We start from the raw sequence: 13,669 nt of genomic DNA on the forward strand, positions 1-13,669 counted from the left end.
TCCGTTTCCATTCAGGACTCGAACAGAACTTTCGTGCCGTTGTATGTACACGCTTTCTCTCTTGTTCTACAATGAGATTTCGAAATCCCATACTGTGAATATGCACAATGCAACAGTGAGTTCTCCAGATTGACTATGGAGACAAAAAACCAGACTCAAGTGCAGTCGTTTAAGAGGGTTTTTTTCGTATATATAAATTGGTCGCGCGAATGCTCGAGGACCCGCCGGTCGGTCCAATACACCTTTTCTATGTTATCAACTACCCATACTCACCTTAGGGCCAATTCGAAGAGCGAGTCGATGTAGGAACTTCTTCCTGAAAGTGCAACCAATTAGTGAGTTCGAAATAAGATCTCCTACTTTATCCGTTGCGTGGACTTCTCCTTTGTGTAATCATCCCAATTGTTGTGAGAATTGAATACTCAACGCAAGGTGAGAACGAGTGATAATTTCTATTCACTTTTATAAGCCCCTTCGGGGTCTTCATAAAACACAACTTCGCTCGTAGGTTTCTCTTTCTCCACAGCAGGCTGTTTCTCAAGAAAGGAAATTAGCTGCCGAGCTGCATTAAACTTCGCCTCCTGATAAATAAATGCCTCTGCCAGGAATTGAACCCGGGACTGTTGTTCTCACTTTCCCATCTGCTGCTATTCCTATAAACTGTTGACCATCTAGACAGTCAGTGCACAGCATCGCTCTGAAGATCAGCGGACTCTCGCCCTGACAGTGAGGCCATTCCTTGACATGAGATGATAACACCGTACTGCGATGGTTTCGATCCGCCAGTGAAATTTTCCGGGGGATTTTCCGAAAAATTTTTGCAATTTTGTATTGGCCTCGCCTATTGGGTTGTCCCGGCTTGCAAGAATCGACTTCTCCATCTTTTCCCCTGAAAAAAACTTTCTGACTGCTGAAAATAATTTTCTCTCTTACTATCGTTCGATGGTAAATGCGTCTCAATATTCTCTAAAGCGTATTTAGCGCAAGCTCGTTGTGCATCTTTTTTCCGAGTCACCCAGGGACCTCGAAAACTCCTCTCTACACCATTCAGAGGGAATGTTGCCGATGCCGAAAACTAAGATGGGAAAAAATATCCGCGTAATTTTTATGAAGAGCTCACTAGAGTGCGAGGGAGTTCTCGAGGCTTCATCTCGAGAAATTGCCAAGTTATTCGTCTTGAGTCTTCGTCATTTGTACCTCCGTAAGTTTCAACCGTCCTGACCGGAACGATTATGCTAATTTTTCCTGGGCGATTTCACCGTTGTAAAATTTGTAGATGAGCGATGTTGTTCTCAGATTGCCATTCGATCACTTCCTCCTTATGTGTTCCCACAGTAACGAATTGTTTCTTCCCACTTGTGTTATAAGGTTCCGATTTCGGAGCCTTTTCCGAACTTGAAGCTCTCACAGGTCCAATAGCCTAATAGATAAACACTTTGATTATGAATGCAAAGGACGCAGGTTCTATTCCGGGCAAGACCATTAGTTACCTACAGTAGGAACAACGTCGTTATCGCCCTTATTCAAATCCTTCTCCACCTAAGATGATGATGAAAAATCTGTCTCCGATGATCAATATTCATATAATCATATGACCAACAAAGAGATTTATATCATACGATTACGGAAAGTTGTTCGCGAGAGTCACTAACGCCTCCTATAATTTTTCGCTGTCATATCGTTTAAATCTCCGTTGAGTAATCCCGCATATGGAGGACAATGAACTACTCTTCTTAGGTGAGTCTTATCAGGTTCACATGAGGTCGCATAACATTTCATGTTGATTGTCAAACACGCGATATGAAAAGAATTGGAAACACTTGGTGAGTTACAATCTATCACCAGATCACGTGACTTGAATACCAACAAAGTAGTTCTCACCTGCATCATCAAACCAACGGGTAAGCCCAGAGATATCCAAAGTCTATAATCCGAGGATAGCAGTGCTTCCCGAGACGACAAAGCGTTGGCGACTAGGATGTCGACGATCTGAAGGGAAAAGAGCATTCGATTCCTATCAACCTAGTAAATGGTAGTATGATCTCCTAGTTTAAACTAGCAAAACCTAGCGTCTACCGGTTCTCACCAGGGCTCAGATAGTGACTGAGCCTGCAGTTATCCCTCTATACTAGCTATTACTCGCCTGGTCGAAGGCGTGCTGCGCAAGAAGAGAAAGAAGATCTCCTAGTATTCCTTACCGAATATTCTTCGATAAAATAGATACAGTGGAGTTTCATCCGTGACATGAAAAACACGGGTGAAAACAATTCACTCGGAGGGAAACGATTGTGTTATCGGTCGCAGAAACATATACGTCTTACAATTTACACGGAGTATTACGCCACTTCATGTTAAACGGGTGAAACTCCAGCAAATTCGAAGCCTATACGGTGATCTTTCAGCCTAGTTTTGGAAAACATAGAGATATACTTCGAATACTGTACATATCATTCTAGAAAGGTAGCTCAACCATCACTGGTTTTCTCGAGCTGGGAGAAGGCCACATGCCTTTCACGGTAGTATAGTATAATATGATAATATTGTCTATGGCTATTTGTATCATATTAATGTCTATTTTAATAATATTGGAGTTTCACCCGCTTTTCGTGGAGTGGCGATATACTCGGTGAAAAACCCGATATTCGCGGTGATAAGCAGTGCATTGTGAAGTATTTTTCTCACTAGTGTTTTTCGTATCACCAGGGTTGAACTCCATTGATACTATAGTGGAGTTTTACCCGTTTTACGTGAAGTGGCGTAAAACTCGGTGAGAAACGCGATATCGCGGCCTGTAGTAGTCGTGAGTGAAGGTCTCCCAAGAGAGCAAGTTCACGGATAGCCGAAAGACAGATGACGGAATTTCAAGAGAAAAGCAAGACGTCAAGTCGTTGCTAAAGCAGTGATCCAGTCTCTCACCTGATTCTGATCACCTTCGGAACATACACCCAAGAACAGAGAAAGTTCCCCCAGAGTGCTTGAGAATTCCTGTTGGAAACCCTCAAGCACTCTTAGTTAGGCATCAGACGAGCTATCTTGGGTGTGACGGTGTTTAGATTTTTTTTTCTATCTGAGATGGGGGGCATTCACCCGGGATCTGCACGGTGGCTGATTGGTATAGCCGTGTTTTATCCCGGGCACTGAATGCGTCACGGACGTGGACTGCTTCCCACATGGGTTTGTGAGATCCACCCTCGTCCGTGACATATTGCCAAAACTCCCATCACAGAACCTCCATCAACTGCGAACGGCATGACGTGAGACTCGTTTTTCACTAGTGTTTTTCATATCACGGGTGAAAGTCCATTGTATGAATTATTATATACTTATACGTTATACGTTATCATAATACTCCACGGATGAATACTATGCAGGAGTATACGATATTTGCTAAGCCTCACCACAGTTTTAGCGTTTTTCACCCACTCACATGCGATATTTCTTCATCCGATCGTCCCCGTATCTTCATCCTAGAAGTAACAGCACTAATCACCTCGCCAACTTCGGGCTGTGGTTGCTGGGATGACATCGAAACTCACTGTAGAATTCCGTGCAGTAAAATCATCACGTGTTCTAATGGAATAAGGGGCGCTTCTTACGTGAGTTGAGATTCATATGTCAGAGATTAACAATCACAGAAATAGTTTTAATTTTTTAGCAGCCATTTTTGTATCGCATGGCCAACCATCCCGATCTCCAGGCTACTCGAAACTCAAGACGAGGAGTAATCGCATGGACCTAGTGATGTGTCAAACACGATGGAAACATTCATAATAAGGAGTGAAGAGCCGAGCCCGGTTCGATCGTTATCATTCGGAAATAACGCATTATAATGAGCGTTATCATTTGTAAGGGCTTGTAGTGAGAGACGTCTGTTCTCCATATCAAAGCACACACTCGTAAGTAATACAGTATTCATAGAATGAAGTTGGTAACTTTACGAAGGTCCACACGAAAGTGCCTGCTCATACTCCAGAGGAGAATAGGCAATGTGTAACAACGATTCTAGGTCTTCCTCTCAGCTGCCTTCATGACTTACTGCTTGGTAATCAAGCACAGCATTGCAGCTCCTGTCATACGCTACGCATCCGTTCAAGAGAAATGAGCAACTGTGATCAATTAGAAGTTCTCTGAGATAAGCAAAAGATGACCGAAGATACCATCCTGTCATGGGAGCTTAACCTTACCTGATCATTTCGAAGTGATGCTTCTCAACTTCCCAAGTCTCGTGTTCTCACAACAATGACATTGATGCAATACGGTCCTGATCCTGATGAATCTCCTCGAGAGTAGTTCCGCAGCGCCATCCATATCCATGCAGACTAGCTCAAGTAGTCCTACAAAATCTCTGTCGATCGTGATGTGTCATACATCGTGCATTAGGCATGATGCATGATGCATATCATACACCAGCCCAATAATCGGATGAGGAGTGCGAGCTCAAACTCAAACATTATTCAAGTTTTAGTCCAGGAGACTCAAAGCAACACAAGAGTCTTGAGAACCATCTAAGTCACTATTTCCCATTTGAAATAATTTCTCCTTATTTGAATACCCAATCTGCATCTCAGGGAATCACAAACACATAAGTCTTCCAAACTGTTGTCTGTCATTGTTGGAATATATGTTTTGTTTCCCGAATTCAGAAGTTTCCGAAGCTACATAAGCTACAGTAATTTCACACCCGACTTGTGAATATTTTCCTATACCGTGCCAAGGATCAAACCCTCGCCATGCTTTACAGTAAGAAAAGAAAAAAATTATATTATCTTTTTTTTTCTATAAGAAAAGATCATTGCATAATGTACTTCACAGTAAACTATAAATTAATATTTTCATAATTCCACAAACACAACCGAACATAATCGATGGCAGAAAAATACAACTTCTCTTTATCAATAATAGGGCCGAGACGGATAGCTTCCCTGAAATTGATGTCCTGCAAAGCCGTGAGGAGTATATCTGAAAGCACATGATATCCAAATCGATCACGTGATCGATTTCACTCACCCCGAAGGTTGGTTTTGTATTTCATAGGGGTCCTGTCTACCCGCGCCAATAACATAACGACTTATCTGAGTCGGTTGATACGCCGGTTGGTACCTAGCGAAACCATCTTGCAATTTTCAGTGAACTGATTTAAACTCATTTATGGAAAATATGTATATCGTTTACACACCAGTACAGACACATTCAAAGAGTAATATTCACAAATTTTACACTTGTTTAATAATAATTTTCATCCAACAAAAACATTGGAGTTTCACTTGTAATGCATAAAGTACACTCTCTCACCGACTCCAAATCTCGTCGATATAGAATGCGAGTTTCACATTCGCTCTAATACTAACATAATGCATAAAATTATCTATTTTCGTGGAAACCCCCTAAAATGTCGGAATTCACACTGCTTGTTAAATAATTTCATTACCGTTCAAATTTTCGTCACTAAAAGTGACACCAACCGGACCTATTCCGTATCTTCTTACCCATAACCTGCAGATATCTCTCCTTCCTGCCAACTCGCGGGTGGTGGAGGCCTCGGTGCTTCCAAGCGCATCCCTCCACTTGGTGCATAATTGTATTCAGCCGGCCGCATCATATACCTTCCCATTCTTTCATCAGCTCCCGGATACGTATTCATCACTCTAGTCGGAACATATTGAACTCCATCGAAATAATTCATCGGAATTCTCTCAAAATTTCCACCCGAAAATCTCCGATTTTTCGCTCCTTCTCTGTCGTATGGTCCTCCTGTAAATCGAGAAGACCCTTTTTTCCGACCTGACATCACCACACATTTTCCAAAAATTTTCAAAAATTCCCAAAATTTTTTCCACTTAACTCGGCCAATAATGAAAAACAAAACTGTCATTTTCCGAGCAAATAACCCCAAACCATAAGTTGCCCAATTTTCACAATAATTGCGATTTTTTTCATAAAAATTCGAAGTTACACAAAAATAATGAAGTAAACTCAGCCACAGATGAAAAAAAGGATTGTTTTTCCATGGTATTCACTGGAGTTTCACCCGTTTCACGTGAAGTGGCGTCGTAAAACTTGGTGAAAAACCCGATATTCGCGGTGATATGCAGTAGTGGTGAAATACGTTTTTATTTTACGGGCGAAACTCCATTGTTTTCCGCAAACTCGATAAATACTATTCAATTCCCTCGCAATTTTTCCGCGAATTTCCCCAAAATTTTCCCAACACATACCCTACTTAACTTTATACAACTTGTACGATGAAAATAAAAGTATCATTTTTCCCAAAAATTTTCCTCAACTTTTTCCTTTACTACCACTCTCGCTGCTCTTCCGTCGTGCCGGATTCTCATTAGCTTGGGGAACTCCAATACTATCCAGAAACGCCGCCAATTTGAAACAAGCGTCATTTTGGGAATCCTACGCAAAAAGAAACATGCAAACAAATTCTAGCGGAGCGAAGCAACTACTTTTTTGCAATTTTTCCAATCTGATGTGAATTCCTTTTGTAATTGCGGCACCGTCACGGTTGATTGCCAAAGACCAATTTCATCTTCCGGCCGTACCCCAGCATTTCCCAATCCTTCACTATTGAATTCTTCCGTTTTTACCGTCGAATCATTCGGACTCTCCTCTTCCTGAAAAAAACGGAGTTTCACCACCCGTTTTACGTGAAGTGGCGTAAAACTCGGTGAAAAGCGCGATATTTTCGCTACGCAATAGTCGTGAAATATATTTTTCACTAGTATTTTTCATATCACTAGGGTGGAACTGGAAAATCCGAGAAAACATCACATATCAATTTATATTCGCTCATTATAAGTTGAGTAACGATAAACATAACCGAATGAGAATTTGCCAAAAATTTCCTCAAAGTTTTCATATATATTCTCCAACGTAATCCCACAACCACATATAATACATTGCAGGTGTTTAAAATGAACGAAAATATTCAAGAATTGGTTTTTTCATAAAGTTTTCAACCTGAACCCTCAAAAAAATTCACAATTATATCAACCCTATGTGGTTTCCCATGTAGATGAGAAAATCGGGTTTCACCCGTGAAATGAAAAACACTAGTGAAAAAACATATTTTACAATTCACTTCGCGGAAAACAATCGTATTTTCGGTCGCGGAAACATATTTTCAATACCACAACTTTCCCAAGATGCCCGTTTTATTACAATCTTGCTGCATATATGTTTCCACTCCATCACAGTAGCGCCCGCCCTATGAAGTCTTTGTCCGAAGAACCGTTGTAAGCGAATGTGAACCGATTGCAGAATATTCGCGTTCGGGTCGCCACCTGAGTGGTAAAATTTCATGGAAAAAATATCGCGGAAAAAATCACAAAATTGAAGTTTTTTGACAAATTTCCAACTTTTCACAGGAAAAAGTACTTTGGAGGAAGAACTACTTCACGGAGAAAATCTGCTCTGCTCCAGAATTGAATATTACACTCGATTTCAATTTTCCGCGAGATTTTCGATCATATACGGAAATTTTCCGAGAATTTCCAGGAAATTTTCCACCCACAAAATTCATTTCCACGACGAAAAAACCCGTTTTTACTACAATTTTTACACAAATTCCCACTCCCGAAAAATCTCATACGATGTCTCAGAAGATACGAATACCAACGTTACGTTTAATCCCAAATCCTTTTTTTCTCTACTACACAAATGTATCGGAAAATTTGTCGGGAATCTCTCATAAAATCATATCCCCAAGAAATTTTCCGCCCAAAAAAAATCTCGGAAATTTTTTTTTCCGAGAAATCATCCATTCCCATTTACCATGTCGTGCTATCAAATCATCAACATCTAGTTTCAGCGTTTCAATAGCGTTCCGGGCAGCTTCGCGTTGACTGACTTTCCTCGTCGGATGCCAACATCCGATGAATTTCATAAGTCGATTATAATACCCAACGCCGCCGTTTGCTTCCGGTATGTCCACCCGGAAGGAGACTGTGGCTCGATACTGAACATCGATCGGGCCTATTCCGTATCTTACTCACTTGAACCTAAGATACTACCTCCAACTTCTCCCCGCCAACTCCAGCTGATCGGGTTTCATATTCCCAATCGAAAAGTCCAACCCCAGGCGCGGTATTCTTATTCGTCAACCTCTGAACTGCTCTGAAAAAAAATCACAATAATTTCGTAACTGGCGCGCGGTAATTATCTCCTACTCTTGTAAAACTGCCACCCAAGACACATGAGAATCTCCCAGGCGTTTCAGCGCGTACGGTACAACTTCCACAGAATCAATACGTTTTTCCGCACTGCCGGGATCGAACCCACGACCATTCCCAGCAGAAACCGCCTGCTCCCCCAACTGAACTGTTCGCTTCTCTTCTCCCCTTCTAGCAGCTTCCTGTCGCCTCCTTTCCCACTCCTAACAACATAATCGATCACTCGGGCGAGCGCGATCGGCCAAGCACCTCTGTGGTCATTGTTGGCTGTACAGATGAACTTGCTTCTTGAGACTGCCAATCGTCCGACGCCTGGGAATCCAAACACCCAAGTTCGATCCTCACACATCACATTTTAAACGACGATTTTTCTCAATAGAGCTTCACCCTAGTGATATAAAAAACATATTTCACGACTACTGCATATCACTGCGAATATCGCCTTTTTCACAGAGTATTACGCCACAGGTGAAACTCCAATATTTTTAGATCTACAAAACTAATTCTCAGGAAAATAGGATGAAAAAATTTTCCCTCCAAGAAGAAAATTTTCCAGGAATCCGAAAAATTTTCTTTTCCCCTACAAAAGCCAACTTTATTGAATTCGGAAACAGGTGAATACAAACTCGAGATAAAACAGTAAAAAATTCTGAAAATTCCCCTAAACTGCGTAAAAATTTCCCAATCGGAATTTTTCACCCCTGCCGTTTACAACCTTATCAATTTTCTAACTCCGATTATCCATCCTAATTTTTTATCACAGCTAACGTTTCGAGGGAAATTTGCATTCCTAAAAGTTCCCCTAAACTGCGTGAAGATTTTACAATCGGAATTTTTCACCCAGCCGTTTATAACCTTATCGACTCCTCGATCTTCCATCGTGATTTCTCTCATCACAGCTTCCATAACGTTTTGAGGGAGGCAAAGCGCATCCCAAATATCTGGCGTTGTAGTAGCGAATGATTCTGCAGTGTCGAAGTAATTTTCCTCCAAAATTCTGTTAACCTAGAGGGAAAAAATTTTTCTGAAATTTCGTAGAAATTTCACGAAAATTTCACGTAAAAATTACGCATAAAATTTCGCATCGCGGTTAGCAATCGAAATGGAAAGAATTCAGAAATCTTTATGAAAAATCATGAAAATTCCAGAAAGTCGTAAAAAATGATAATTTTATGATTGAGAAAAGTTTATATTTTTTCACAAATCGTGTTGAAGGAATATATGTTCGCTTTTTTCAGCTGAGCCCAGAAGTTTACTCAATGGAGTTTCACCCGTTTTACGTGAACTGGTGTAAAACTTCGTGAAAACGCGATATTCACACTACACAGTAGCCGTGAAATATGTTTTTCATATCACTAGGGTGGTGAAACTCCATAGATTATGGGAGTTTACACACTCCCAAAGTAGAAGTGTACAGAATTTCCCGAAATTTCCTCAAATTTTCCATATTATCACCAACACGAATAAATTTTTCCACGCTGATTTTATGTAAAAACCAGTTAGATTGAAATCATGTCCACTACTACTCTTATTATTTCCACATCTGGTTCGCCTAAGTCCCTCATATTCTCGAAAACGACTTCCATGAAGTTCATCCCGTTGCCGTCCACATTCTGTCCTCTTATGGGAGGCATTGGATGATCAACTATGAGAGAAAAAACGTCACGCGCCACAAAATTATTCATAAGGAAAAATATTTTTTCTGATGGTAAAAAATATTCAAACTGGCCTGAACGATAGAAAGGATATAATTTTTTTTCGGTGGAAAAAATAATTTCTTTGGCTTTTTCGATAAGAATTACGGAAAAATTTCTCAAAAATTTCTTTTACTCTCAAAAATTTCCCAACTTCCTAATTAAGTGAAATTGATTTTTCCCCCAGTATTTTTTCATCCAACCTAAAATCACCGAAAAAAAGTATCCACAACATTTTCTTCACCGATTTTTTTCTAAAATATCTGTTATTTTTCCACCTTCAAAAAATTCTCCCCCAAAAATATTCAATCGATTCCTTTTGCCCTCACGCTCTTTGGAGCCGCAAGAAAATTCAATTTTTTCTGCGAAATTTAGTATATCTTACCATTTACTGCCGAAAAAAATGAAAATTCGCATACCGTTGGTTGAACAGATCTTTACCAAAAAAAACAACATACCGTAAATCCTCGATTTCAGCTAACAAACGCTGAAAATCATAAATTCGCCTAAAAATTATTTTCTGAAAATTTTCGATTCATTAAAAAATTAGAATACTGATGTTTTCTCCGAAGCCGTTGTTTTGACTCCATTTCGTAGCATATACCATGATTGTGAACCTGTTTTGCATCTTACGTGGTCAACCTCAAGATACGCCGGCATTTTTGCGATTTCTCCCTTTACGAGATTCGAAACCCCAAAATATTCGATGATTCATTGCCGCAACTTAGCGCGCGCCCAAAAATTACTGAAAGTCGATGCAGTCCCAAGGTAGAGCTCCACATTTCGTCACACTCACTCGGAAGTATCTTAGGTTCTACGTAGTAAGATTCAAAGTAGGTCCACTGAGGGGACACTTTTACCAAATCGATCAACAGTTGTTATCTGTTCTTTATATCCTCATGTCCAATTCATACAACTTCTTCTACTCAGCCCCCAAGGTAGAGCTCCACATCCACTTCGATGGTGCCTTCGACATGGACTTCCTCTACCAAATCGCCAAGCGCGACCTCGACCAGCTGCCCGAGTCCGTCCCCGCCCCTTGGAACGGTCCTGATGCTACCGTTACCGTCCGGTCTGCTATCGCGGCTTGCAAGTGCAAGGAGGATTTCGAGAAGATTACCTGCCTTGGTCCCGAGACTGTTGTTGCTAAGCGACTTCAGAACGGCGGCCAGAAGGGTGCTGGGCTGGCTTGTATGCTCGACTGCTTCGCTGTGTTCACTCCTGTCGTACAAGGCAAGAGGGACGTTATCGAGGAGATGGCCTTTAAGGTCTGCGAACGTCAGTACCGTGAGAACGTCGTCTATACTGAACTCCGTTACAACCCCCATGTCCTCACTAAGGAGGGTTCTTCTCTACCCGACGCCCGAAGCGTCGTTGAGGCTGTTACTGCTGGTATCGAGCACGGCAAGGAGGTCTTTGGTATCGACATGAATCAGATCCTTTGTTGTATGAATCTGATGCCTGAGGTCAGTGATGAGGTCGCCGATCTCGCTATTGAGTTCAAGTCCAAGGGTGTTGTCGCTATTGACGTCGCTGCTGGCGAGACGCACTTCGAGAATGAGGACCTCAAGAAGGCTCACGTAGCCGCCTGCTTGAAAGCTGAGAAGGCCGGTCTTCGTGTCACCGTCCACGGCGCTGAGGACGGCTCGTCGACGAACTTCTGTTGTGCTGTTCGAGAGTACCATGCTGAACGCGTGGGTCACGCCTACAAGATCGCTGCCGATTCTGCGATGTATAAGATGGCTGAGGAAACTCACACGCACATTGAGGCCTGTCCTACTTCTAGTATCTGCACGGAGGCTGTCTGTCTACCCCAAGTGCATCCAGAGAAGCCAATTCTCGACAGTTTAGACTGGAACAAGCATCCCATCAAGAAGTTCATCGAGGATGGTCTTAGTGTGAGCATCAGCACTGACGATCCGACGGTGTTTTTGACACACATCACTGACGAGTTGACTATTCTTGCTGATCGGTTTGGTTTCGATGCCCATAAGGTTGGTTTGGCGGTTACTATGAATGCTATAGATAGCTGTTGGGCTTCGGTGAAAGAGAAATCCCATTATCGCGAGGTGACTTTGAAGTATTATGAAGGAGAGGCGTCCACGGTTGAAGAGAATAGCGATTGAGTTTATTACATATTCCTACTTGGAGGGAATTTCTGTTCATACGAGTTGCTGAGTTTATCGAAAATTATATATGTTTTTGAGTTAGTTTAGGTCAATGCTTCTGGAGGGAACAGTAGTGGAGTAAATTGATTCCGCCAAATGTTCTCATTCATCTGCGATTTACGATGAATCGTCTAATCGTGCCTCTTGGGTGGTTTTAGAGTTCCACAGCATCCTTTTGAGGACTTGAATTCGACCACACTGTATGTCTCATTGGTTGTATTCACGAGCTCCTTACACTCACGTTATTGTGACTCAATTTTTCTTCTCATCGTATCTCTGTGGTTCGCGTTGTGGGTAGACATTGCTAAAATGCAGTTGTTTCGACTCAGTTCATGCTCCCTAGCGGATCGGCAAAAACGAACACCGAAAGGCTCCGATTTCGCGCAATAGATCATGTAGGTTGCCGTTGAGAGCACTTCCTCACGATTTCTCTAAGGCTCGAACGAAACCCAAGAAGATAAGAGATCTATGCTTCGACCATCTGGCCGAGAATTACCTCGATCTGACAAAGGGAGGAGGTAGTTGAACAAATATGCACATGTTGAAAGTTTTTGGAAATTCTCGTTGGGGCTTCTACATTTCTAATTGCACTCTGCGGAAGGAAGCGAACATATACGTTTTTCACAGTAGCAACGATTACATTGTATGTGCGAAGTATCAGAGCGATTATCATTAATTTCAAGAAAAAAAACGCATTTATCGCGTCTGCATGTCGAATTGGCACGCACTGTATTCCTACTCCAACACCGCCTCGGACGATCCCGAAGTTGATCGTTCATAGATAATGGAGGTCCTTGGGAGCAGCTCTCGTCTGCAGAGATGGATGAGGTCAGCGTTGCAGTAGATCCTATCAGGAGGACTTTTCTCAGGTCTATGCGCGTCTGAGTTTGGATATTCCTATTCTTGATGCAATTCGGTATATACATGACGAAAGCTACTGGTATCGCCGACTTCAAGTAAGGCTCCACTCAGTGTTGGGTGTAGTAGCGGCTTCAGGAGCAGCTGTCGAAGCAGCCGTCTATCGGTAGTAATGTATGTTAACGGTTGCCTCGAATAGTATTGGAGTAGGAATATACGTCTGCTTTCCTTAGCTGAGCTCAGGAATCAGTATACAGAAACCAATGAGAATTTCCGTGAAGTTGACCGTGTGCATGCTTGGCTCAAGATTCCTCGTCGAGTAACGTGCTTGGCACAGCAGTAGTATCATATTTGAAAGCTCTGGGGCCCACCACGGGCATTGACATCGACGAAGACGCAGTAGGGTCTGTGGTGGGCCAGAAAGTGGCTGTTGGTGTTAACCTACTTGACCATGGTGGCAGTTGGAAGCAAGCGTAAACTTCTATCGGATGGCAACTCTGATCACTTCGTGAAGGTTCATCGAGATTTGGGTCGCTCGGGAAATATCCAAACTCCCTTCAGAGACAACAACAGAACAACTGGAGGAGCTTATACTTGTAAAAATGCAGTTGCGTGGATTCGAACTCACGCCCTTTAGGTGCTCAAGTCGACTTCCGACTTTATATTCCGTCTAGACCTCGAGGAGCTTCCCTCCTCTCTAGACATGGCATTGCTAGTGGCCAGGCTCCCTTGTCTCTGCTCTCTCCGAGTCACTTACGGTCGCCGTAGAAAA

The 13,669-nt window shown here is 42.1% G+C and overlaps 2 protein-coding genes across 2 annotated transcripts; one reads left to right on the top strand and one right to left on the bottom strand.

Annotated features, from left to right (window-relative positions):
* Positions 1-4,789: 4,789 nt before the first annotated feature.
* On the bottom strand, positions 4,790-9,811 carry Pmar_PMAR019987 (hypothetical protein; the record flags this gene model as incomplete). The annotated part of the gene is made up of 9 exons (XM_002771347.1): positions 4,790-4,816; positions 4,859-4,959; positions 5,008-5,043; positions 6,300-6,402; positions 6,453-6,620; positions 8,019-8,121; positions 8,175-8,380; positions 9,033-9,182; positions 9,704-9,811. The coding sequence occupies 9 exons, from the start codon at positions 9,809-9,811 to the stop codon at positions 4,790-4,792; spliced, it is 1,002 nt and encodes a 333-aa protein (XP_002771393.1).
* A 959-nt stretch (positions 9,812-10,770) lies between these two features.
* Positions 10,771-12,028, top strand: Pmar_PMAR019988 (Adenosine deaminase, putative; the record flags this gene model as incomplete). The annotated part of the gene is made up of 1 exon (XM_002771348.1): positions 10,771-12,028. The coding sequence occupies one exon, from the start codon at positions 10,771-10,773 to the stop codon at positions 11,995-11,997; it is 1,227 nt and encodes a 408-aa protein (XP_002771394.1). The 3' UTR covers positions 11,998-12,028.
* Positions 12,029-13,669: the final 1,641 nt, after the last annotated feature.

This window comes from Perkinsus marinus, assembly GCF_000006405.1.
Source record: "Perkinsus marinus ATCC 50983 genomic scaffold scf_1104296963016, whole genome shotgun sequence".
NCBI lineage: Eukaryota > Perkinsozoa > Perkinsida > Perkinsidae > Perkinsus > Perkinsus marinus.